We start from the raw sequence: 27923 nt of genomic DNA, 5'->3' as shown, positions 1-27923 counted from the left end.
GTCTGGCACCCTTTGCCAGGTTTCATTGTATTTACTCTTGCATATAGATTTTCATGTCACAAGCATTCATTATTTCTTTCAGTAATACTTCATAATATCTGCTTGAATTCTGGCAATGCTTTCTTGACAATGTTCATTTAGCTCTAGACAATGCTTATGGCTTCTTTATATTTGCCTCTTTAACAGTTCTCGGTCCCCTTTTCTGTGACCTTTAATGTATTCACGTTTTCTTAGCTTCCTTTGTGCATTTAACACGCCCCGGGGTCCGCTTGCCTTCTGGACAGACTCACGGGTTTAAAGTTGCGTGTCGGTCTGCTCTGGTCGGGCGCTGGAAAACCTCCTTGGGTTCTCACTGCTTCGTGCCACCTTTCCACAGACTCGCTTCACCGTACTGCCTTCCATGGAGCACCGGTGAACACTGTCCTCGCTGGTCTGCAGCTGCGAATGCCCGGGTGAATTTCCTATGCTCCCGGTGTCTCTGCAACATTCCACAATGCCAGATCTGCTTCACCCGGCTTGCTTGCATGTCTCGACCTGGCTTTTCTCTGTCTCCCACTCCTCTACTGCTGCAGCTTCTCCGGGTGTCCGAATCTCGTCCCGTGGTCCGCCATGTTCCAAAGAGGAAGAAGTCTTCAAAGTTCCCGGTACCTAGAAAGACTAGATCACTCCTTGTCAAACAGTCTTTCTTCGGTGTTTGATGCCTCTTCCTCGTCCCAGTACCAAAGTGATGTCTGTGTGTGTAAGAGTCAATAAAGAGAGGATGTATGGCTCTGGTTTCTCTTCCTCATCCCAGTACCTGACTGGTGTTTACTGGGAGATGATTTACTGGAAAGATAGTGAAGGGACTAGTAATAATATACAAAGGCCTGTGGGGTATATTGGACCCATTAGAAAAGGGACATGGGGGATACCATATATCACCCAGGGTGTCTCAACCCACTCCCCAAGTCTCCTCCTCCTAGGTGACCCTCCCTCCCATATCCACTCCCATGGGCCGGATCCGATAGCGATGGCCTTTCCCTGACCACCTAGGAGGAGGATATATTAGGGAAAGAAGTCAGGATGCCCTCAGACTCTTCACAGAAGCATTGCCTGTCCTTCATGAAGGAGAGGAAGCCTCAAACCACAATATAAATATAGCAGCAGACAATTCAGAGACATGTTTTAAACAAGTAACTAATAGAGCGGTCCTCCAATGACACTGAACTGACTTCCATCCAGAAGTGCAAAACAGGGTTCTGGACATGTCGTTTGAGGGAGACCAGTTATCTGGACCCAAAATTGTCAAGGCATTGAAGGCAATAAAAATGGATACTGATACAGTAAGGTTGTTAGCATTCCTACAGGCAAGAAAAACGTTTTTGTCCCTTTTTAGGGTTCACCGGATCATTCAGCGGACTCCACAAGAGGGGGCAGGTCCTACCAGCGTAGCTCTTACTACTCACAGATGTACAGTAAGAACTACCAATAATGCAAGTCTAAAGACTACAGAAACTACAAAACGCAGGGCATCTTCATCGGCCCAAAGAGGAAGGCAACCTAAGCAACATGCATGCCATGCAAGAAACAAAGGGGATAGCATGAAAACGGGTCAGAGGAAACCTCCAACATCACCAGGAGGAGTGGAACCACGTTACGAAGGACACATGATATCTCAACATGATCCATCATGAGCATGCCCTCAAATTTTCCCCAAAACTGCCAAATATGGCTACAAAATACTAGGTGCAACCCCATTTAAGAATCCTCCAAGCTGAGGCTCAAAAGACGCTCGTCAAGAGGACTATACAAAAAGTGCAAAAACAAAGTCAAGACGCACGGCTTTACTCATGTTACTTTGTGGTGAAAAAACCTAACGGCTAGTGGAGACCAATTCTCGACCTAAGAGCGCTCAACAAGTTCATCAAGGGGGAACATTTCAAATTAGTCATGGAAACAGACTCAATAAAGGCAGTGCAAACAAATTACTTCCTAGCGTTGTTAGATTTATGGGATGTACACATTTTCACATCCCAGTGCACAAGGTGCACAGAACGTAGCTACCAATTTGGCCTCGGGTCCACCCCCAGAACCTTCACAAAATCTCTGGCACCAGAAGGGGTACACCTGTGAAGGTAGCATCACCACATATACCCCTGCTTGGACTGCTGGCTGGTGAGTGGAGCCACATTTGACGCAGCAGTACCTCACAACATAACAAAGGGCTTGCCATTTGTGAAGGCATCATGAAGAAGGACACAGACAACAGATTCCAGATTCAAAACAATCAGTTTTATTAACTTAAATGTCAGTATGGAAAAAGGCCTAACTTGTCCTATGCTAAGATGGGATTTCCCTACCTAAATACAAATAAGGAAAGTCTGAGTCAAAGAGTTCGACTTGGGAATCTGTCTGTGTCCAAACCCTATTGTTGCCCTCACAACGAGAACTATACAATGTGTAGGGATGTCAGCAACCAAAAAGAAAACGCCAGTGTTTAACATAGAGCCCTGAGCCTTCTTCCAGCATGCAATTTACCATCAGCCTCCTCTCCCCCCAAGTATAAAACAGTTCCAAAAAGAAAAGTCTCAAAACTCCCTTTGTTAGAGTTGGGATGCAATAGTCCTATTCAGGTCTCAGGGTTTCTCCCCCCGCCCCCGGCTCCCAAGTAAGGACTTGGGTGTCCTTTCCCAATTTCCAAGTGACACAGTTCAAGCAACCTTGAGATTAAATATTCCGGGTGAGAACTCGGGGGTCTGTGAGGTAGGCATCATGGATGGAGACACAGACAACCCATTCAATGTAACAAAAATACCTTCATTAACTTAAATATCCGAATGTTGTAAGGTCTAACTTGCCCTATGCTAAGGTGGGATTTCCCCACCTAATGAAACTAAGGATAGTCTGTCAGTAAGTTCAACTTAAGTCTGTATCCAAAACCTATGCTTGCCCTCACATAAGAAACAATGTGTAGGGATGTTAACCATAAACTAAACAGTGTTCCAAAAGTAAAGTTCTGAGCTATTTCCAGCTGAAGCTCATTTTTCAGCTTCTCCTCCAAAATTAACAGGTTCATCACAATGTTCAAGCTACCTTTGCTTGGATTTAAGGTAATATAGTTCCATACAATACAGTTTCATGGCAGCAAGTCTCAGGGTTCCCTTCCCCAAGTTCAAATATCAAAGATGCCGCAAAAGGAAGTATCTTGAAACTTGGTCTTTAAGCTAAGTTCCAACCATTCTTTACAGCTCAGGGATCCCTTATACAAGCCTTACAGGGATCAGAAGTAGTTTTCCTTTTGGCACAATAGTACGTTTCCTTGTCAACATATAGGCATCTTTGGCCTTGGCGCAGTTGTAGGACCACATGATCCATCCATTACAGGTCACGCAACCCGGAACATTTAGTTCTCCTTTGTCAGCATATAGTGGCTCTCTGGCCTTGGTGCAATGGTCGGACCAAACAATCCACCCATAAGAGGTCTTGCAACCAGGAACCTTTTAGTTCTCCTTTGGTAGTTGATAAACAAATAGTTTCTCAAAGGTAGCTCCAAAAACAAACAGTTTCTCAGACTTGGCTTTAACTCTGTAATTGGAGCCTTTTTTCCAATTTAATTTCTTACTTTCTTTAAGTGCATGATTCAACATTAGCAGGTTTATTTCAATTCAGTTTGCTATTTAATATTAGCAGAGTTGCTTTTATTCAATTCATTATTCAATGTGAGCAAAGTTGCTGTTGCATTCAGTTAATTATTCAATATTAGCAGAGTTGCTGCTTTTCATGCCGCTTGCTTTTTGTTCATTTATATAACTTCATATTTCCATTGGCTACTGAAGTATTTTCTCTCTGTGTTGTTTCCCACCTTTGCAGCCCCGGTTTCTGGGAAACTTCACCAGCACTCACTGGTTGTTGGCGTCTTCCTCCAACGGTCCTTTCCGCTTTCCTCCATGCCACTGGCTGCTGTTTGGATTCCTCGAGCCCGCGCACCTGGGGACAAGAACTTGGCTGCCGTAGGCAGCTTCAATACCTCTGCGAGGCCAGACACAGCATCCTCTCTGCAGCTCCTTTTGCTCCCACTTCACATGATAGACTTCCTTCTGCCTATGGAGGGTTCCCTTGATCTGGAGATGTCAGCCGGAATCCTGTCTCATCCGTGGGTCACACCACAGCAGCCTTTTGATTTCCTGGGTGTTAGGTTGATCTCTGTCCAAGTTCCCCAGGTCTCTCTCTCACTACTTCATGGTCTTGCCTTTTATACACCAGTGGTTCTTCAATGGGCTGCAGGTGTATTCCAGTATGCCTGACTCTGATTAGGAGGAAATACCTGACCTTCATACCTTGCATGCATCTTTTTCGTCCCAGTACCCAATTGGTGAAAGTGAATGGTGTTGTTTACTTTCAGCTGTCTCTTCCTCGTCTCAGTACTGTTAGCTGTCCCAAAGGGGGGAAAAGAGGACCTACAATAGCCCATAAAGGTCAGAGGAGGGTTAAGTTAGTTGTCTTCAGGATAACGGGGATACCATGTCTTACCTAAAGGCACCCCACTCTCAATGCCCAAGGACCCTCCACCCAGGTGATCCTCCCTCGCTTGTCCACCCCCAAGGTCTGGATCCAAAAGTGATGGCCTTTACCTGGATCCAAGGGGAGTAGGAGTGAGAATACTCTTGGGGTTCTCACAGTTCCTTCCCCAAGTTCCAAGTATAACAGTTCAAAACGAAGCACAAAATATCTTTGTCTCAATGTTGATTTTTATATTCGGTCAGATAATTTACAGCTTGCATACAAGTTGAAAATTCCACTGCTAATCAGGCTTCAGTGTCTCTTGTTTGTATAATCTTTGTCACATTAGATTTCAGCATACTGTGGTTGGTTTAATATAATGGTTGGCTTGTGATATTCCTTCAGTAGTTCAATATATAATGGTTTTTAAAGTGTCTTTCCCCCTTGTTGTGTTCCAAAGGTGTTAACTTTGTAATGATTACAAAGTTTTACTTTAGTTCGGCATTCAATATTTATATCTCTTGTTCATTTTCCTTCCATTTATGGTTCAAGAGTTGTTCGTCTCCCTTTAATTAAATGGTTCACTGCTTGGAGACCTTTGAAATTGTGTGTCTTGCCACATGCGATCACTCTGGTACATGATATTCCCCTTTGTTTGATAATTGACAAATATAATTGTTTTTCACTTTAATTGACTGGTTGAATGTTCGGAGACTTTCGATAACGTGTTCTAACCACACACGGCCACTCCGAAACAAAGTATTCCTCTTTCATTGATAATTGGCAAATCTAGTTTCAATTTCATTGTATAATACGATGTTGGGAGACCATCCAAAACGTGTTTCTTGCCCCACTCAACCACTCCGATTCAAAGTGTTCAGGTCAGGAAATGCTCAAGTTCACACACATGTGCACTGGGTTGCTCAAGCCCCAGAAACTCACTGGTCACTTTGAAAATGTGTGCTGCAGTGTGGATCACACAGCCTTCTTACTTTAGTGTTGGGGCTCCAGATCCTGCCCCTCAGACATTCCTGGGGTGGTCCGCCCCCACAGAGGAATGGGTATGTTGAGTAGAAAGGGAATGGGCAGCCTTCCAGCACAGCTCCTTTCACAGGTCCCAGTATGCTCCAGGAAGTCCAGCTCCCACACCACGCCAAAGGGTTCTCCGCTGCATACACCGGCCACCTGATCCTTCTCCTGCTGTCTCTCCTAACGTCTCTTTCTGCCACTGGTTTGGGCTCCATTTATATACCTACAGCCCTTTAACAGGCTGCAGGTGTGAATGATCAATCAGCCTTGCCTGACCACCATTAAGAGGACATGCCTGACCTTCACTGCTCTTAGCAGGCATCTTCCTTGTCACAGTGCTAGAGTGGTAAAGGAGCACAGTCTTCATTGCCTTAGTTGCCTCTTCTTCGTCCCAGTACTGTCAAGTGTCAATGGTGGGGAAATGGCTTACAATAGCCATTGAGGGTTGGAGAAGAGTTGGGTTGGTCATTGGTATGGAAAGGGGGATACCATGTCTCGCTCAACGGCACCCCAGTCCCAAGGACCCTCCACCCAGGTGATCCTCACTTCTCCGCCCTCAGGGTCAGGATCAATATCAATGGCCTTTCCCGGACCACCTGCGCAGAGGATTCAAGGGGTCTAGGAGTGAGAATACCCTTGGGTTTCTCACACATTAGAGGAAACACCACATCAAATGAGCATTGTTATGGGTGCATCCCTTTCAGGATGGGAATGGGGAGGCCATGTCAACCAGCTTGTTTCAAAATACAATGGACAAGGGAATAAGCAAGCCTACATATTAACTTTAAAAGCAGTGTTTTGGGCACTTCATTAATTCCTGCCCATCCTATGGGGAACAACGGTGAGAAAACTAACGGAGAACACAACTACCATGTATTCTATAAGGGAACAAGAGAGTACCCCGTCCAGCATGCTGTCAAAAGAGGCACAGCAACTGTGGCACTGGGCAACCAGAAACATCTACCTACAAGCATTTCACCTGCCAGGCGTGCAACACACAATTGCAGATGGCCTCAGCATAGCAAGTGGATACAGGCACGAGTTGGAGCTATGTGATCGACAGCTCGTAAAATTGTTCAAATGATGGGGCAAACCAAAGATGGATCTATTTGCAATGCTACAAAACACGAAGTGCACATCCTTCACCAGCAGCATTCAGAAGACTAGTCTGTTGGGGAACTCCTTTGCATTGTCATGGAAGGGCCTGTTTGCTTGCGCGTTTACGTGATCCACAGTATTGTCCAAATGATGAGGATGCATCCTCATTGCTCCATCATGGTCACGCCAACCGTGATACTCTGACCTATTGCGCATGTCAGAAGAGCACCCAATTCCACTTGGGCCACTCCTAACATACATTCACAGAACAAGGGTGCAAATACTTCACCACGACCCAGGGTTACTTAATCTCATGGCCTGGCTCCTGACTTCACAGATGTCAGACATTTAGAAGTGCCAGACGAATGCAGAAACATCCTACAGGCAGCTAGATCAGTATCTACCAACAGGTCCTACAGACACAAGTGGACCCAGTTTTGAAAGTGGTGCGCTCAACAACAACTGTGCCATCTCGAGGTAGAGCCTCACTGCTTTCTGCCATACCTCCTAAGCCTAGCATGAGGGGGACTGTCGCGCGTCTCCATCCGCGCGCACTTTGCAGCTATATCTAGATACAATAGGAGGAGGAATGCCCCTCCGCTGTTTAGTGACCGTCATCAAGCACTTCATGAAAGGCATTTTCCAGACTTTCACACCAGTGGAAAAAAATCCCACCTGGAGTGGAGTCTCAATACAGTGTTGGAAATCACAGTTCAAACATCTAGCAATAACGCATATAAAATATGTCTCTTGGAAGGTGGCTTTCTTGGTGGCTATGACCTCATTCCTGAGAATATTGGAGCTCTAGGCCCTATCAGTCAATGATCTGTACCTCTGGTTTTTGAAAGGACAAAATGATGCTTTAAACAAATCTGCACTTCAAGCCAAAGGTGCCCACACATTTCCATGTAAATTCCACAATTATACTGCCCACTTTTTTACAAAAGGCAGCTTCGCCGCCAGAGATGGCATTGCACTCACTAGACGTTGAAAGGCAATACAATTCTATCTGGATAGGAGAAATTCCTTCAGGGATACCACACAACTGTTTGTAGCTTTTGCTCCTTCCAACAGGGGAAAAGCCATATCAAAGCAAAACATAGACAGGTGGATCACATTAGCGTATATCAAGATCCCATGATGAAGCTAAAAGACCATTGAAGGCACCAGTGCACGCCCACTCTAGTAGATTGACAGGGATGTTGGAGTCCCGCTGACGTACATTTGCTGAGTTACTACCTGGCCAGTGCCCCATATGTTTACTAGGCACTACTGCCTAGAGGGACAAGACACAGCAGAGACCAGAGTCGAAAGAGTGGTCCTACAGTGCCTGTTCCAGTAATGTAGGCCTTTATCCTTTACACCACCATATGTTTGTGGTAAAATGCTATGTATTCTATTGAAAGCATGTGAATCTATGAATGATCAAATTCTGGAGAAAAGGAGTTACAGGTAAGCAACTTACTCCTTCATCAGTAGCAACCACAACTGGCCCCTATCAACAGAGTCAAAGGTAGACCATATGTCCATGAATGCCAAATAGATTGGGCTTCCTTTGCGCACCAATACCTTGCTGGATAAAAAGAATATGTTTCAGCTTGTTTGCTCATACCTACCCCTCCCCGTAAGCCATATTGTGTGTCAACGATTGGGTAAAATTCCTTTGCTCAGTGTTGAACCCGCATGGAGACTTATCTTCCGAATAATTTTACTGCTTTGCTTTGCTATTTTTGTATTGATGCTACCGAACTGGTTCACACATCCCAGGAAAGTGTAACCTCTGTCGACCCGGGCTACTTTAAGAGGAGAGCAGAAGGAGGTGTGCAATCCATTTGGGTGTTTTTCTTTCACCTTTTAGACTGGATCACTGCTGCACTAGTAGTAGTAGTGCTTAGTTGAGCATAAGCTTTAGAAAGAACTGCTCTACACTATACTATTGCAGAACAAAAGTCCTTTCATTACAACAACCCTTGTTTAAACTCCTTTTGGTATGCTTTCAGAAGATATGAGAGAACAATCTAAATGTGATTAAGACCTAGAGAAGAATTGCACCATGACTAAGTGAAATGAACCTGTAATTATTGAGAATATCTGGTCTCTATCAGACTTGGGGATGACCATCACCATAGATTCCAAAGCTGATTGCTCTATCCTACCAAGCTTGGTAAAGTTAGCCAAGTGATCCTACTCCCTCGGGGAGAGCCTGTCAAATCGAAAAGCTAGTAGTCAGTGGAGAACCTGTCATGTCTTGAAGCTTACCAGTTTTCTCACCACTATTGCTCTCATTGGTGATAAAGAGATGGGTGTTGCAGGCTGAGACATCACTTATCTAGTTAGCTACTAATTAAACCAGTATTTTTTTTGTCTTGTTCTTTTTCTGTCCATGTTCTTATTTGTTAGGATGTTATCTTTGATCTGTCGCTGTAGAACTTCAAAAACTTAATTTGAAAATGATGTACTGCAATGTGTATGACTCCTATATTTTCACAGAAAGAAGACTACTCTGAATGATCCATCAATGTATGATGTACAGATTCAAAATAAAAGGCATGAAGAGCGCAAACAAGCTGCGCTTAAGGAACTGAAAGAGAAACAGTCCGTTTTTGAACAAAGGAAAAGGTGTAAGCTCATTTTAATTCATTTTGGTTGTGCAAAGCCCTTTTTCATCCAATCATTTCACCTTTTGCAAGTCGCACATCATTTTATAAGAGAGATATTACTTTAATGGGTCTATACTTTATTTGAGAAGCCCACTCATATTTTTTTAATATTACTGGCGTCTAAAATGCTTTAGAACAGAGTGTAAGTGGTTCCATTTGCACAACTTTCACTGTCATATGTTTTTTGAGTCCTCCTGTTTAATGAACCATATGTTCAATGAGTATTAGATACATTTCCATAGATGCTTTATTTGTGTAATTTTGATTTTGTTAGACTGCTTTAATGTTCAGCTAGATACTTCCCATAGGGCCAATGAAAAGAGTGTTCCTGTTGTGAGGAAAGAGATATTTTGCAGCCATCTCAGATCTCCCCTCTAGCTCCACAAGCCCCGCTTTCTTGTACAAAAAGGATACATAGCATGGGGCTAAAGGCAATGAGATGACAAGCTAGGTTTTGCATAACAGATTGAGTGTATTGAAAAGCTGTTACTATTTCTGACAAACAATACGGTTATTTTATTTATGCGCTACAACCTGTCACAGGGATGTTGTTGTATATTTAGTATTTCTTACTCTCCTTTGGAATTTATGCATTTCCTCCTTTTCTTGTAAAGAATATGGGATTCGGGTGGTTGAGCTGCCAGTAATTGAATAGTTACTAATCCACAAGTTCTGGTCCCACTAGTGCCACACTTGCTTGAAGGAACTATAAAAGAGAATCACAAGAAAGACCCATGCCCTTTGGGATTTTTTATTGCATTTGAATGAGGAAGAAAGCCTGGCAGGGGAGCATCACGGGTGTCCTGTGAGTCTGAGAGACGCACCCACATTGGAGTAGAGTTAACAGAATGCCAAGGAAGAACCATGTCCTCAAGATTTTGAGTTATCTTGAATGTGGAATGTACCCTTGGGGAAGAGTAATTACCTGGAGCTCTGAGCAATTGACCATTTTGCAACTTTTGTGTTGGAGTTTGAACTTTTATGTTGGATTTGAACATTTGTGCACTTCAAGAAGCAGAGGCAATTCCCTTTGCACCTTAGAGTTAGTTTTAGAGTGTGAGGATGAGGATATGATTTTAGACACAGAAAATACATTTACTTTGGACATCTTGACACTGGACAGACACTTAGTTTTGCTTGCGGTAGGGAAATACCTCCTAGATTAGGGACAGTGAGGCATTTTCTAACCCCTTTTCATTTTAATAAGTCTATAACCAAAACCAGGAGTCCTCTCTGTCCACATCTCATTCCTGGATCTTCACAGATGTCGAAATTGGTAGGTTGCAGCCAGGGATGTCATTTGGGGTTCGCCTGGATCGCAACTGTGACCCCTGAGGTCTCGCTTGCTACCCCTGTGGTCTTCCTTGCAACCCCTAAAAAAGAAAAAAAATGTTTTTTTGTTTTTTTGGGGAGGAGGGGGTAATGTAAACTCGTGGCCGAGCTGGGGCCAGCGCCATGTGGCTCTTGTTTCTGCAGTGGCTGGCTTTCTTGTTCTGACCTCTTTAAAAAAGATTTTTTTTTTTTAAAACAGGGCGTTGCACAAGTCTAACACTTTCAGCAGTGACCCTAAATAAGAAAGAATAGGAATAACAAATGATTTGTCTTTCTAGAATTCTATACAATAATTGCTAGACTCATTAAAGGTTTATTTCACGCACACTTTGTGGGGTGAGTCTCTGATTTGTAAACACCTCAACTCAGACTTTCATCCTTCTGAGGTTGATAAATGAAAACCTTTGGGTGATATTGTATGCATATTTGTTCAATATAAAGCGCTTAAGCGTAAGTGCTTTATAACAACACATAATTATTATTTAGCCTTGGATGTCTGCTTGAATTTACAGTCATTTGGTAATATAATTAACATAACAAATGGGCCGATAAACACAGATATTAATGGTACATATGGTGATCCATTCCTTTATGAAATATAGATCACATGATATTGATATTGTAACCATATTTTTCCTTGTGTACAATGCTATATGTGATGCCCCTTACTGTTTTGTCAAGAGGTGGAAAAGGTCATGTTCCATTGCTCCCTGTGATGTCACTTCGGGTTGGGTCAAATAACATCAATTGCTGTGATGTCATAAGTGGTCAAGGGGCATGTGATGTCACTTCCGCTACCCCAGGCATGTTGGTGAAATGACGTCCCTGGTTGCAGCAGCAAACAGGTTTCAGGATGCTGCACAAAGAAGCCAAAACAAGCAAGATTTTAAAGCAAAAACAAGATTTCAAAGACGTTCAAAAACTGTAAGCTGTAACAGCAAACAGGAATCAAAGCAATGCACCAAACAGCCATGATGATCAAAAGTCAATAGGAAAAAAGGGGGCAAAAGGAAATTGCACAAACTGGTCACGGGAGCACAATGCAGGAACACCCAGTACATGAAGTCGATTGACAACTGCTACTGTGCTCTTCAGTCCACCACCACGCTGGTTAGAGCCGATTGCAGCCTGAGGGCTATGTGCACAATCACTCTCACTCTAGCCTTTGGTAGCCTGCTGCACATGAATATAATTCACATCCCACTTGCAGCCCTTTGCCTCTTGGACAGCATACATCTACGAGAATGCATCTGCTGGTTTAACCCAAAACCCAGAATGGAACATCGAATGTGTTTGGTCCAATTGTACAGCTGAAAAGCAGATAACTGAGAGAATGGACATTTTGCGGATTGTAAAATGGTAATTCTGATGGTAATGCACTCTCTAAGCATCCCCCTGCAGTGGTGCTTTGAACCAGGTGAGTAGAACCCTGACAGACAGCTGTCAATTCATGTGCATAAAAGTTATATAAAAGCTATAAAAGAGCTGTATGGTTAGATTTTGAGCCAAGTGATGAGTGCAGCTCCTGAACCTCTGTGCTTTCCCCCTAGGGATAGAATGTGTGCATTTAGTTTGGGTTACCAATGGTACATGGTATTACTGCTCTGCATTGCGCATTTTGGATCTGTCATTGTAGCAAAAGGACATGGCATCAGGCCATGAGAAGTTGGAAATCAAGGGGTATCCATTTCGTCATTAATACTGTGTACTTAGTTTCAAAAACATAGTGCGTTCTATATCTGCCTCATAATTAACAAAAATGCTGTGAAGTTTTAAATAAAGGGCAAATAGAATCTTACTGTCTGAAAAAGTACCACGTTTTTCACTATTGTGTGTAAGGTATGGCCTGTTTTACAAAATGCTGATAGCAAGTTTATAATCCATAAGTGAAAAGCAATTACCTTAATACATTTTCAGTTCCTTCTATTTATTTTAATTATTTATTGGGTATTTATAGTGCACCTATACACAGTGTGTTGCAAGGCGCAACAAGGCAAAGGGGTTTGGGGGAATAGGGATGAAAAAACAAAACGGTCCTACTAGGCCTTGTGACATTCGGATTGTGCCAATGCAGTAACAAGAAGTTTATGGGAGAGTGGAAGGGGGAGTGACGGTCAAGGCGGAAGGACTTGTGGTTTAAGAGAGTACCAGGTAAGGCAAGTTGGACAGAGCCAGGGGAATGCAGAGGGTGCACGGGAAAAAGGTCCATGTGCTAAGTGCGAGGAACAGGACTGAAAGGGCTCAAAGAATGCAGCCCAGCTAGGCAAGTGCAGGGAGAGGGAGCCCGGAGAGGCAGCCAGTCGAGAGGCAGAGAGGGTCATTAACGAGGGAGAGGGAAGGAGGAAGAGAAAAGGAGGGTCTTGAGAATCTTCTGGAACTTAAGAATATCTGGCTCAAGTCTGCGAGTGGCAGGGAGGCCATTCCAGAGGGAGGCACCTGCGGAAGAGAGAGATCTGCCCCCACTCTCTGCTTGGAAAAACGTCTGATCTGCAGAGAGTTGGAGCTAGAAGTCCAAAGTGCTCTATCTGTGAGGTATTTAGGGAGAGAGTTGAATGTAGCAGGGTACCAGGCCCCAGAAAGTCTTGTAGATGATGCAGAGGGTCTTGAACTTGATTCTCGCCACAACTGAGAGCCAGTGGAGAGATTTTAGGGCTGAAAAGATGCAGTCCCTGGGTTTGAGGCCAAGGCTAAGACTTGGAGTCCTATTCTGGATTAGGTGAAGGAGGCACAAGGGAAGAGTTAGGTAGATTGAGGAAGAGGCTGTTGCAGTAGTCCAGCCTCAAGAGGACCAGAGCTCTGGTTACATTGAGTTTTTGGGGAATGGTAAAGAAAGGGAGAATGCCTCTGAGGAGGTGTAGCTAAAAGTTCTTGGCAAGGTCTGTGATGTGAGGAGAGAAGTAGAGAGAAATAAGTTGAAGATGACACCAAGGTTTTTTGCCTCACAGAAGGGTGCAGGGCGGGAGCCTTTGGAGGGTGGCCAGAGTGTAGGAGGGAATGAGGGAGCTCGTGTCTCCAATGAGAAGGATCTCAGTCTTTCTAGCATTAAGGCAGAGACCGTTAGCAGTGCACCATGCCTGAATAGCAGACAAACAGTTGCGAATGAGAGAGGAAGAGGAGGAGGCAGAGGAGAGAAGCTTGAAGGAGAGCTGTGTGTCGTCTGCGTAACACCAGGAGTTGGGAGAGAAGGCGGAGATGAAATGGGCTCAAGGTGCAAAGCAGATGTTGAAAAGCCAAGGTGAGAGGATAGAGCTCTGAGGGACACCACAGATAGATAAGGGAGATAGAGGAGAGAAAAGGGCCCAGTTGAACCTGATGAGGTAGGTCAGAGAGGAAGGCAGTCAACCAGACCAAAGCCAGGTCTGTGATGCCAAGGGTATCACAGCCGAATTATAAGGGTGGTATGATTGACTGTATCAAAGGCAGAGGAAAGGTCAAGAAGGATGAGAACAGAAGGAGAGTTTGGAATCAAGATTAGAGAGCAAGTCTTCACGGCTGTTCAGGAGTGCAGTCTCTGTGCCTCTGGCAGCTCTGAAGCCAGACTGGTGGCCGTGGCTACAACCAACAGACTTTGTCCAGTCCTTGGGCTTATTGGTGTTTCCCAGTTGAAATTAAGTTTGAACATACAAAGTACCTGCACAGTGTGTCACAAAGTCAGCTGTGCATGTCATCTTAAGGGAGACTATTGACCTCAGTTGGCTTGACGTCACTACCTGCTCTGTGATGTGATCCCTGAAGGTTATATATGAGGATCCACAGAGTTTTCTCAGTCCTTCAGAAGATTCAAGGGATCAGCAGGTGTCTAGGTCAGGAAAGAAAACTGGATGTTCATATTTGAGAAATGTGCCTAATAGGAGAAGAGAATCAACAGTTATGTTTCGGGGACCATATTTCTACTGAGGGGAAGTATTCCCAAGAATATCAGCTGAAAGAGAGGTTTGACATGTATAGGGGACAAGGGTGAATGGACAACTACTTTAAGTCTAGTATGTGAGGAGTGGATCTGAGGAATCGGTACACATCCCCTGCACAAGCTGCAACATGAACATGAACTTGAACCAAAAGTAAATCTTACAGCAACAAAAGGAACAAGCATGCTGACACTCTGAGCAAGAAAACAAACTTGCATGTAAACGGGGAAGTCAGGACATAGTATCAACAGCCTAGTCTGCCACTGCTGCCTGGTCCCAACATGGTAAAACAGGTCTTTTGTCATCCAATGACGAACAAAACTGCTAATTGGGAAAAGGGCATACCAACCAGAACACTCTTTCAGAACCTATATAAAAAGATATAGAAGCCTCCAGCTGTTAATGGTGTTGGAACAGCATTCTATTGAGAGAGTTGTATTGCAGTCAGAGGAGAAGAGTAATAGCTGACACTGGCCAAGCAAACAGGCCACCTAGTTGGAGAGTAACATAATATGAGGTATCTCTGCCAAATAAATCACATTGTAGTACAAGTCGGGTTGAAGAGAAAAGCTAGTCTAGAGAACCTGGCTATGGCAGGACGCTGGGCTGGCCTGTGGGGGCTCCAGCCAAGATACTCGCAGCAACTGCAAAACCACCAGCCCCAGTTAAAAGTTTGCAACCTTCGAGAATCCATGTATCGGGGAGAAAATCCAATCCAGAAGTAACTCGGTTGGGGGAAGAACATCTACCGAAACGCACAAAGAACCACCCAATGGTCAAGAGAGTAAGCTAAAGGCCTTTCTGCAGTAAAGCATGTAAAGGACCCATAGCGCAAGAGAAGCCAATCGGGAGATAACACAACATTGGGATCCTTTTGACAAGACAAAGACGACAACCTAAACAAATATCAAGACCTGTGGGTGCACTGTAGATGTTCCTGAGACTGTGAGTGATGTGAATGACACTGTCCTGGGTGTTGAAAGTCGAGGAGCTTGATATTTAAACTATGGGTTTGACCAGGAGCGTGTGCTCCACATACAATAGACTCTTCATTGGTTTAAAGATCCCCTTCTGACACATTTTCCATTGAAATTACTTTGTCTTATTTAGTTTGGCACTTAATTTGTCTGACCTTGTCCTAACAGTAGGCTTTGTGTGGAGGGTACATTTCAGGCCAGGAATCAAACTGTTTAATTATAGGCTTGACCAAAAAGGAAGACTTCTCCTATGGACTCTACTGTTGAGTCACTCCTACTCTTAGCCACTCAATAACCTTTTGGATAGGAGAGATTCTTATGTTATATGTACGAGCATGACAAGTAGGCCTGCCCAATTTCTGTTGCTTCCCTTGTCCCTACTACAATTACCCTCTGTTCTTTTCTCCTGGTGTATGAGTGCCCTATTCCTCTCTTCTCATGGGGGGACAGGTATACCCAGACGTGGGTCCCAGGCCTCCTGGGCCTAGAGACCCAAGCAACTCCACACTGATGACACCCAATGAGGCCGAAACATGTCTGGGGATGCTTGTGGTCTTCTGCGGAAAGGATGTGACCTAGCAGTTGGGGTTGGACGGCCCCTTTTTTGGGTGGGACCAAGCCTGATTTACATATGGTCTTTCCCCTTCTGTAATGGCTTGGCTAAAGCAATGTCAGAGGTAACAATTAATCCCAAACCTTCCATCCATCACCTCTTTTGTTTTACAAACTAACACAGAAACATTAAATTATAGATAGAATAACATATGGACTGTACAAAGAAAGTATGTTGCTGAGCCGTCTTTGAGAAGTTATAAACATTTACATTACGAATGGGTGAAAGCAAAACCTGTTTCAAAAAGCAAAAGAAAATATAGAGCATACTAACAATTAATATTTTTTGTAGAGATCAAGAATTGCTTAATGAATGGAGAAAACAAACCAAGAAGATGCAAGAGAAGAAAGAGATAAAGGATAAGTCGGATAATGCTTGCAGGTTTCCACCGGCCGTTAGAGATCAGGTACTTGATACAGAACCAAGTACAACGATGACCTTTTGTTACTGTTTTCCTCTGCTATTAAATTAACCATACTGGTTGTATACTGTCTTTCTTTAGTAGGTGCAAATGAGGGGAAAGGGGGGACATCACACAAAATGATTTTATATTGCTAATCCATTAATTGGAACCGAGAGATCTGATAGCTTTTAAGAGTTGACGTTACATTTTTTTTTGTCCTTATGACTGCTAAATTATTACTTTTATCTGTGCTATGTGAAAGGGTGTAGTTTGTATTTTTCATGAGCCTATGAATCTTCCGATATTTATTTTAAGATCACTGTTTTTCCGACTAACAACTTCCTTTTTTTTGCTAGCATTCTGCTTTAATGCTTGATCACCTATGTACTCTATTTATACATGTATTGGGTTTTAGATTAAGTGAATCTAGCTTTGAAGCCATGCTGAGCTGTACAACAAAGGGATACCATAATAGGATAAAGTAATATGAACATAATTAGTTTTGAATAGTAAGAGCGCATTTAGAAGGATGTGGGACAGTCTATACTGAAAGCTGTTAAGCCCCCGGGTCTGTGTCAGAGATTACCTCACTTGCCGCATTCTGCGTTCCCTTTTGATCCCCCATAGAGCACCCCAAAGGTGCTAAATGATTGGGCAACTCTTCCCATATTCTTGCCACCTTTATGATAATGTGGATAACCTAAGACGATTTGGCCAGATATAGGACATTAATATAAGGATCCAAGCAAAATGGCATAACTGTTTGGGTATCCTTCTTTATTGTGAGTCTGTTTTACAGACCCACACTCCAGTCACAATATTTTATTTTGATCTCCAAAAGCACCAGTGTCCTCCCTACGCAAATCATTAAAAACAAGCACATGACCGCATTTATATTCAATATACCAGAATCACTGCCTGTGATGAAATGTACCACTCTACTTGCCTGTTATTTTAGCAGTCATGCACCAATATCCTCCCAACGTTTCACCCTGTTCTCAGAAAAGCCAGTGAGCACCTTATCTGCTTGTTTATTCCCTACCTGCTCAAAGTCCTTAGGTTTCCTTAGGGATTGCCGATTATTGTCTCGATCGAATGCCACATAAGTCTTCTATGTATGTTTAAGTGTGATTTGCGGGTCCACCTTCTGCATTGGATGTGCCCTTTTGTTTGCTTTTAATGTGTTCCAGACCAAAACGCAGAAAACACCAGTGCATCTTTTTCAAGATACAGTGTACGATTGTATCAAAATGCCACCACCTATCGGGTACAATACCCACTGCAAAGTGCAGCCTTTACGTCCCACAACCTTGCTCCGAAATTACAATTTTGCTGCTTCTGGTGTCAATCAATCCATTAGAAAATGTTTAGTTGTTGCTAAACACCACCAGTAAGCTAAAACTATTGCATTGGAGTACAGTTAGGAGGGTGATGACGTGCGTGGCGGGACATGCTAATCCCTATGACCCTACCCACCCACTACTTGCTCCACCCGGCTAAACGGCATCCTCCTGAGATCTCTTTAAGCCGGCTCTTTCAGGGAGTAGCATCCAAGCTGGTCCTGCCAGTGTTTATCTCTGAGCAGTCTGCTGAGAATTAATGGAGTTGTTTCAGCTATAAATGAAATGCGGGTGTAAAAAAAACATTTCTTATCCAAGTGTGCCTTGAGCCACTTGATTTTATATATCTTCCTCACACCAAACTCCTTTTAAAACAAGCATTGACACAAAGGCAACAATGTTGTATTTTGTATAGGTAGTATTTGCCAGGCACTGCTATTATATGCCCAGGTAAATTAAACTTTTCCAGCTGATCCAGTTTTATGGCCAGGTAGTACCATTACGTAAGTGCCTGGCAAATGCATAACTCATGCCCACATAAATGCCAAAACGGTTGCCTTTGCCAATGCGTGCTCGTAGTGTTTTGTGGCTTCCATGCAAATGGGAATGGGATTCGCTTCTTTTTCTTGTAAACCTCCCCAGCCATGGATGAACTCTTCTCTTGGCCTGTCTAGACGTATATAGTATGTATGGCCGCACATAGATGACTTAAAACTCAAAGTTATGCCGACCTGTCTTTTCAGTCTTCTCCTCACTCCACCTATGACGCACTACTGCTGGCTGCCAAAAAAAGAGTACTTTACTAATCTGCTAAACTCTCATCTCAGCCCTGCTATCTGTATCGCACTCTGAATCATAGGGCCTCATTACGAGTACGGCGGTAGAGGGTTAACGGCACCGGTAATGATGCCGGTGCCGTTAACCCCCTACTGCCGCATTCCGAGGTCCATTAGCGGGTCCCACTAGGGCCAGCTGGTTTTACCAGCCGCCCTTATGGGGACCCATTAAGGGACCAGGGAGCTAATAACGAGCCCTCTATTTGCGGGCCCGTTATTAGCTCCTTCCCCATTCCCATTGAGCCCTATGGGGGCACGAATGGGAATGGGGAATGGTTTTCAGAATGGGTACCTACGGGGTCCTCCAAGGTTGGAATGACCCGGGTCCCCATTCCGACTACCCAGATCCGTAAAAGGGTTTGGAGGCAGCCATGGTGCTATTGCACCATGGCTGCCTCCAAACACGTAACAAGGCCCATAGTCTTTTACATCCTGCGCCTGATCGGGCTACTCTCTCCTCTTACTGCATCTCATTTAGCTGAATACTTTTCTACAATAAGCTCTACTCTTCGATCTTCTATGTCTTCTTCCTCTACCTCTTCTTTACCTTTCTCTGTTTCTTCTCGTCTGCTGTTTTCTTTAATGTTTACGTTTTCTCCTCTTGCTGATTTGGATGTCTCCTTTCTCCTTGTTAGGGTTTATCAAACTGCTCCTTCCCTCCGATTTTCTCCCTTCCTCATTGATCTAATCTGTCTATCCGCTTCCTATTCTGTTACTTATTGCTCTTTTTAACTCGTCACTCTACTGCTGTTTTCCCACTTCCTTTAAACAGTGTTATATTTGACCTATTCTGAAGAAACCTTCCCTTAATTGTTCTCTTCCGGCTAATCTCTGTCCTATCTCACTTAGCTTTTCTTTCTAAGCTCTTAGAACACATAGTTTTCACACAGGTGGCCCCTCATGTTAATATTCATTCCCTTCTTCCCCCTCACCAATATGGTTTTCAAACACGCCACTCCACTGAGACTTCCCTTTTCACTGTCTGTAATTCTTTCATCACTGCTCGCTAGTCTAAACTTTGTTCTTATACTTCTGGATCTTCTGCTGCATTCAACATCTTGATCACACTATTCTTCTCTCTTCACTTTATCATCTTGGTTTCGGGGTTCAGTTCTGGAGTGGTTTCATTCCTACCTTTCTGCCATACTTTTTCAGTTTCTAGCCCTAGCCTATTTTCTACAACCTGCCTCTTACTTATGGTTTACCCAAAGGTTTTGTTCTAGGTCCTTTACTCTTACTCCTATGTCACGTCCCCTTTCCTCCATACTTATGGGACATTCCTCCGTCCTGTGGGACGGGACCGAGCACTTTGTAAAAGCATCAAAAATGTTGCATTTTTTTTAGACCTTCCTCTCTTTCTACACGGGGTACAGCACGCAGCCGTAACCCCACCCATCTCGGCTCCGCCAAGCGCATTGCCCATCAGTCGTTTTCTCTGCTCGTTCGGGACTGGACGCACTTGCATCTGTGGACAAATGTCTTCTTTTTTCCTCCTCTCGCTAGCGATCGCGTACTAGTCGGTCTATGTCGTTTAAACTAGACTTTCCAAATTGTTCCTCGTGTCAGCGACGCTTTGCGAGGGCGGATCCCCATCCTCTTTGTTTAGAGTGTTTGGGTCCCAATCACCGTTGGGACTCCTGTTTCTATTGTGACTCCCTTTCGGTCTGGGCACTTCAATGTCGGTTAGAGCGGTGGGAGGAGATGTTCCAGCGTACTCCTCCTACGCATTTTCGATCCTTCATCGATGAAAAGAAGAAACACCCGGTAAGTACTTTACTTTTTAGAGCACCCCTGCCGGGAGACGCCTTCCTGAGTCTTCCCGGTCCGGGAGGGGCATCGACCGCTCTGTCACCGGGGCTTGCCCTGAGGTGCCTTCTGGGCCTAAAGAGTACAAAAGTTTTCTCCGAGGGTCTCCGTAAGGGGCCTGTGGATACCGGAGTACACTCCGAGGCCCCTCCAGTGGGGGCTGCTTGTAGACCTATTTCTACTGAGTCGTGGGGTACCGGAGCTCGGCTGGGCTTGGCGATACCGAACTTATGTTCGAGGCCCGCTGTGGAAAGGCTGCTACCGGACTTGGGTCTGAGGTCCCTCGTACAGAGGCTAAGGAAACCAACAGTTCTGAGAGGCCTCAGAAGGCCTTATTGGTGAAAGGTGTTTCTCACCGTTCCCGCTCTTGTGGCAACACCAGAACTGTTGAGGGGCCAAGGAGAGAGTGTTCGAACCAAAGTTCCTCCTTTACCGGTAGTGCCGAGGTCCTTCCTGTGAAGGCTAGTTTGGCTATTAGTATGTCGCAGAAACATTCCAGGCCGCATAGTACCGGTTCGGCCGAGGTTCCTTGTATAAAGGCTAAAATGAAGACCCCTTATCCACCGGGGGGGACCCCTGCCTCACATCCACACGTGTCGCAGTTCCCCTCAGGTGTCGGCAAAATGGCAGCCATTTCTGCCACAACCACATGGCCATTTTGGGCGCTTCCCCTACAACTACGCCATCAGCCTCAGGTGTGGGGAGTGGTTCTGTAGGTAAACATAAGGTTCCTTGTGCGCACCCGTTTTGTCTAGTTTACGACTGGAACACTCGGATGCCCCTTCCGCACAACATCTCGCTGCCTGTGGGTTCAGCACCCTTGATTTATGAGGGCACCTCTGGGGATGAGCCTGCTTGGCAACCCTCCCCTCTGCGTCCTTGGAATTATCTCCCTCATGAGAGGCCTTCTCCAGCAGCTCCAAAGCTTTCTCCCGAAGACGCTTTTTTTGGCAAGTTTCAGGTACTCCTGTGTACCGACCCGATGAGGGAGTATTTCAAGGGTCTTTTTAGGGAGATATGCCCGCCTGCACCTCCGGCTCAACCAGCGCCTCCGGTGGTTCCGCCGGTACCTCCTTTGCCTACGGTACCTCCCTCTACCCTTCCCTCCATTGTCTCTGTTGTCCCCCATGGACAAGGCGGTGCCCGACGTGGTTCAGCAGAACCCTGATCTGTGGGATGATGCTCATGGCGATCAGGACAGCGAAGACCAGCCTCGCTCTATTAGAGATTTTCACGACTGGGTGCTGGACATGTGCATAGTGGATGTTCCAGTGCCGAGGCACCCGCTCCGCAGGAGGGTGTGTTTTTGGGGGCATTCACCTTGTCTCCTTCAGAGCGTACCGGCTTGTTCTTGCAGAAGGATGTTTTGGCCGATGTCCGTAGAGTCTGGGAGAAACCACACTCTGGACTTTTTGTCAATAAGAAAATTGATACGCACTACAGGCTGCATTCTTCAGAAGAGGTGGCTCTAGCATCTTGTTCGCCCCCCTCCTCCACAGTGGTGGCTGCGGCCACTTTACAGTCCAGGCCTGCAGCATCATCTTCTACGACGGCTACTCGGGTCCTGGGGAAAGAGGACAAGCTTCTCGACTCCGTTGGGAGGAACATTTTTGCTAACTCGGCCCTGCAGTTGCGGCGGGCCAATGCAGAACTGGTGTTGGCGGGGGCAAATATGAAGATGTGGAAAGGTCTAGCGGAGTTCAAGGAGCTCATTCCAGCCGAGAAGCTGGACGACTTTAAGGCGGGATTGTCGGATGCCAGGGTCTTGGCCCAGGATCTGCTGGAGGCCGCGGCTCATCACGTTGACACTTCAGCTCGGGTCCTTATGCTTGGGGTTGATACCTCTTGGCAGGCTTGGTTGCACGCCACCAAGTTCTCAAAGGAGGTGCAGGACAAAGTGTTGGACCTGCCGTTTGACAGTAAGGAGCTTTTTCATTCCTCGACGGATGTAGAGCTCACCAAAACGAAGGACAGCACCCAGACAGCCAAGTCCTTGCTGTCCTGGGTAAAACTCCTTTTAGGACCCAGAGACCGTTGTCGCAAAGCCGGCCCTCCTCTGGTTTCAGGGGGTTTCTAGATCGGAAATCCCGCAGAGTGGATACCCCTTCGGGAAATTCCCACCAGAGGCAGCAACGGACTCGGTTTTTCTCCCGCTCCTCAGCCTCCTCCTCGGGTTCAGGTGGTAACACCACCAAAAAACCTGTCAAATGAGGGTTCTCCGCGCTCGCACGAGACCCGGTGGGAGGACGCATCGTGTCTCATTGGGAGGCGTGGCAGACAATCACAGAGGACTAGTGGGTCTTGTCAGTCACTCAGGCTGGTTTCCGCTTACCCATACCCCCTGCCCTACCCTTCAACCCTCCTTTCCAGCAGTCGGGGTCGTCCTCCCTAAAAGCCGAGGTTCAGAAACTGCTGGACCTCAGAGCTGTGGAACCCGTTCCCCTAGGGGAGCGAGGGGAGGGCTTATACTCCCGACTGTTTACGATGCCCAAACATAACCAGGCTAGCCTGCGCACCATCCTAGACCTTTCCCAGTTCAATCTTTTCCTACCCCAAGAGAAATTCAAGATCACGCCCGGCCAGATACGGTCCTCTTTTCAGATGGGCGATTGGCTCAGCGTGGTGGACCTTCAGGATGCCTACATGCATATTCTGATCTGGAATCCACACAGGAGATATCTCCGTTTCTCTGTGGGAGAGGAGCACTTTCAGTTTCGAGTGCTTCCTTTTGGCCTCAGCTCGGCACTGCGTGTCTTTACGAAGATGATGTCGGTGATTGCGGCCTATCTTCGTCTGCAGGGTATCCATGTGTATCCGTATTTGGACAACTGGCTCTTACGCAGCCCTTGCCCGTTGAAAGCCGTGTGCAATCTTCAGTCTCTCCTCCAGCTCCTGTTCCATCTCGGGCTGTCAGTGAACTGGCGGAAATCTTCCATGGCGGTCTCTCAGGACTTGATTTTCCTGGGTTTTCGTAGGAACACGATCGACTGCAGAGTTTACCTGACCGGGGACAGAATGGCGGATCTGTTGGCCACTTGTCAGATGTTTGCGCAGTCAGAGAGCATGTCAACCTGGTGGTTCTAGAGGCTTCTGGGCCTCATGGCTTCATGTGTTTTGGCTCTACCTCTCGCTCGTCTCAAGATGAGGTGGACTCAGATGGCTCTTCAGAGTTCTTGGCATCAGGCTTTGGATCTGGACTCCAAGTTGATATTGATTCCGGCTTCCATGAGAGCGGACCTGGAGTGGTGGTCGTCTCTCAGCAACCTGTCGCTGGGTGCAGGTTTTCAGGACCCAGCCCCGATATTAACGGTCACAACGGACTCCTCCCTTCTGGGGTGGTGTGCGACGTTGGATCTTCTTCAGGTCTCGGACCTTTGGTCGCCTCAGGACAAGTTCATTCACATAAATCATCTGGAGCTTCTGGCGATTTTTCTAGTGCTCAAGGCATTCAGACCAATCATTGCCAACAAGGTGGTCCGTATCCGCACAGACAATGTGGTGTCAATGTATTACATCAACAAGCAAGGGGCCACCAAGTCTCCCCCTCTCGTGGACCTGTCCATCCAGATTTGGGAGTGGGTGGTTCGTCATGGTGTCTGGCTGGTAGCAGTACACATTCCGGGCCAGCTGAACGTCACGGCAGATGCCCTCGGACGGCAGACAATGGTCAGCTACGAGTGGAACTGAAGGCGGAGATCCTGTCATGGATTTTCCTGCATTGGGGCACTCCGGAGGTGGACCTCTTCGCAACAGCGGCAAACGAGAAACTTCCTCTGTATGCCTCCAGATATGGTCTGGGAGACTCCTCTCTGGGGATGCGCTCAGGATTCCTTGGCACAACATGAGGACCTATGCTTTCCCACCTCTGCCTCTGATTCATCGGACGAATTGCAAGCTGAAGAACACGGTCAACTGTTCTCTTCTTCTCATAGCCCCGTGGTGGCCAGCCAGGCTCTGGTTCTCAGAACTTCAACACCTGTCAGTGTGTGCACCGATCAGGCTGCCGGTGACTCCCGATCTTCTTCACCAGGGGGATCAACAGCTGTGGCACCCCTCCCCACAATCGTTCAGCTTGGCAGCATGGTGCCTGAGTTCAGGTCTTTAGAACATCTCAATCTGTCTGCTGATAACATGTGCATTATTCAGGCAGCCAGGAAACCCTCGACTAGGTGTCAGTATAGAAGCACATGGCTTAGATTCTGTTTTTTGGTGCTTAGACAAACAGCTGGACCCAAGGGCGGCTACGATTGACACTGTGCTGTCCTTCGTATCTCACTTAGCAGAGTCGGGCATTCACGTTCTGTCATGCAGAACTTATCTTTTGGCGGTAACCGCTTGCCTATCTACGGACCAATGCTCTTACTCTGTCTAATCCAGTGGTTAAGAGACATTTCACGAGTTTGACGTGCCTTTATCCCCCGGTTCGCAAACCGCACTCTGCGTGGGATCTGAATGTGGTCCTTACGGCGTTGTGCCATAAACCGTTCAAACCAACGGCCACGGTGGACCTCAAGCACCTTTCGTGGAAGGTGTCTTTTTTGGTTGCCGTTACTTCAGCAAGGCGTGTAAGTGAGCTCCAGGCTTTTTCAGTGGAGCATTCCTTCTTGTTTTTCCACAAGGATAAGGTGGTCCTACGGACAAACCCTTCTTTCCTGCCGAAGGTGGTCTCTGATTTCCATTTGAACCAGTCAATCTCCCTGCCAGTCTTTTTTCCGAACCCTGCTTCAGAAGGGGAAAAGGGTTCTGCATTGTTTGGATGTTAGAAGGGCTCTTAAGTTTTATCTAGACAGAACATCCGAATTTAGGAGCTCTTCTCAACTGTTGGTAACCTTTGGTAATCCACAAGGTAAACAGGCCTCTAAGGTGACTATCTCCAGATGGATTGCTGCCTGTATTTTGAAGTCTTACACTGTCCAAGGACTGCAGCCTCCTAAAAGTATTCATGCACACCTGGTGCGGGGCAAGGCAGCCATAGTTGCCTTTCAAAAATAGGTCCCCTGGGAGACCATTGCAAAGGCGGCTACTTGGGCCTCCCCATCGGCCTTTTGTAAACGTTATTGTCTAGACATGAGCTCCAGATCTGATGTTAAGTTTGGCCAGGCTGTGCTGAAGAACCTTTTTCAGTAAGGGGTTTTCCATCCACCCGTAGTTCCTGTGAGGAGAGCTTGGGAATCTCCCATATAAGTATGGAGGAAAGGGGACGGGACGTAGGACTATAACCAGGTTACTCACCTTAGTGACCACCTCACTCCTATTCCATAGTCCCCTTTCCTCCATACGCCGCCCGCCGTCCCCTCTAATAAGGTTCCTCTGTTATTGCTTAAAGGTCTCTGACCTGGCGATAGAAAAGGACTGATGGGCGATGCGTGGGGCGGAGCCGTGATGGGCAGAGTTACGGCCGTGTGCTGTACCCTGCGTAGAAAGAGAGGAAGGACTAAAAAATGTTTGCAACATTTTTGATGCTTTTACAAAGTGCTCCGGTCATGTCCCATAAGTATGGAGGAAAGGGGACTATGGACTAGGAGTAAAGTGGTCACTACGGTGAGTAACCTGGTTATTATATTTATACTGTCTCCCAAGCCCCTATCATGTCTTCTTTCAGAGTCTAGTATGTTCAAATAGGTATAAACAGTCCCTATAATAACATCCTACTCTACTGACAGGGATATCAATATGTATAATACAATAAAGAGTAAGATAACACGTCTTGTTTTACTTACATCCAACCCCCTTTACACAGGAACTCTATAAGGTTTTCCGGCATCACTAGTCCTGACAGAATGGACCGTCTGCTATGATTGATTAAAAAATGTGTATAACAAATTTTTATTCAAATAATTCGAACTGAATTTAAACATAAAACACTACCCTCACCTAACACAGTGTACTAAACACTAAAAAACAGTTACTAAAACATGAAATACAAAGTTCACTTATTTGCATGACACAAAAGATATCACATAACATAACACAAAAAAATCTCAATGTGTCTCTAAAACAACAACCATCCCAACATGTTTCTGTTCTTCACTGCCCAGTTCGGGCGAACATTCTTCAGGGGAAAATTTAAAAAAAAAAAAAAAAGCATCCACTAATCTCTTCAACACCGTGCTGAAAGGGTAGATTCAAACTTCTATACAGGCAAAGGAAGGAAAGAACCTCCGAGCCTGTAAGAGTAAAAGGAAAAACTAATGATTTCCAAAAAGAGGGAAAGGAAGTACTACAAAATGTAGAAAAAGAACATGGCATAGAGGTTATGCCACACTCACACGGGTCCCAACAGGGCACCCACAAATTTACCTTTAAATGGTGAAACTTCAAAGCGCGTCACAGGATGACAAATTCGCTGGTTTCTCGCCAAATGAGAGACCACTACTTCACAAAAGCGTCATAGTCCGCTAAAGTATCGCCACACCTAAATGAGACAGAACCAATACACAGAGACCACATGCTCTGTTATATCCAGAAAGGGGCTTCAAAATGCAATTACACATGAAAACAGGGCTCCAAATATCATAAAATAAATTACCTTCACAGATGTAGGGATCAAGACTGTAACAAGCAAAGCAGCAATCAACGTGTTTGCAAAGGAGAAATCCACACAGTCAAGCCGTAAAGTATCAATCTGGAAAACAATGGATGCATGGCAATGAACACCATAAGTCTGGCATCACCCTTCAACATGTACCGATGGGAGTGCTTTTATTTCACCCTCGTGATTAAGACTAAGTGCCTGTACAATATATAGAATGCAGAAAAAACTTCCATGCTGTCCAACCTACACAACGTGGGGAACCCATGGCAAAAGATAACCAAACTACCCCACGCGTACAGGAAGGGAATGTAACGGCAGTGGGAAAATTATCACACACAGAACCACAATGCTAATGACTCACCTGTACACTCAGAGGGATTAAATCACTCTAATGGCAGCTTCCAAACGCACACAGCCAACACTGAATTCAGTGAAACCAAAAACTGCTGCACACTAACAGTACGTCTATGGTCGTGCGGCAACACAAAGAAAGGACTACACTACTCGGTGTAGGAAGGAAAGTCCATCAAAAGGAAGGGCCATGTTGGAACGGACCCGGCAACATAGAAAAAGGACTACACTACTCAGTGTAGGAAAAAAAGTCCATCAAAGGGAAGGGCCATATTGGAACGGACCTGAAGCCTACTGGTGTAGAACAGATTAGTGGACACCACGAGCACTAAACAGGTGTTTTTTAAAAACAATGATATGCTGGCACCAACACAATATGGTATATGCATCTCACACTGTCAAAAATCATACTTGGCTGACCAAATGCCAATCAATGCTTTCGTTGAGACCTAGCACATTACTCTGTAATTTAAAAATAATTTTTTGCTCTACATTCAATAATTTTCGATCCGTTTCAATTTTGGTATGTCCATGCACCTTTTTCAAAATCAGCCAT

The 27923-nt window shown here is 45.5% G+C and overlaps 1 protein-coding gene across 3 annotated transcripts in view; it reads left to right on the top strand.

Annotated features, from left to right (window-relative positions):
* Window positions 1-27923, top strand: part of LRRC27 (leucine rich repeat containing 27) — a 750327-nt gene that overhangs the window by 386544 nt on the left and 335860 nt on the right. For 2 of the 3 annotated variants that reach the window (XM_069611415.1, XM_069611416.1), the window contains exons 7-8: window positions 9097-9225; window positions 16388-16502. In XM_069611415.1, coding sequence (XP_069467516.1) covers window positions 9097-9225; window positions 16388-16502 — 244 coding nt within the window. The remainder of the gene's footprint in view (window positions 1-9096; window positions 9226-16387; window positions 16503-27923) is intronic. The other variant, XM_069611417.1, reaches the window with a different exon arrangement.

This window comes from Ambystoma mexicanum, chromosome 8 (genome assembly GCF_040938575.1).
Source record: "Ambystoma mexicanum isolate Mex_15411 chromosome 8, UKY_AmexF1_1, whole genome shotgun sequence".
Lineage (NCBI taxonomy): Eukaryota > Metazoa > Chordata > Amphibia > Caudata > Ambystomatidae > Ambystoma > Ambystoma mexicanum.
The sequence above is the reverse complement of the archived record's forward strand: the minus strand, read 5'-3'. Positions and strand labels throughout refer to the sequence as shown.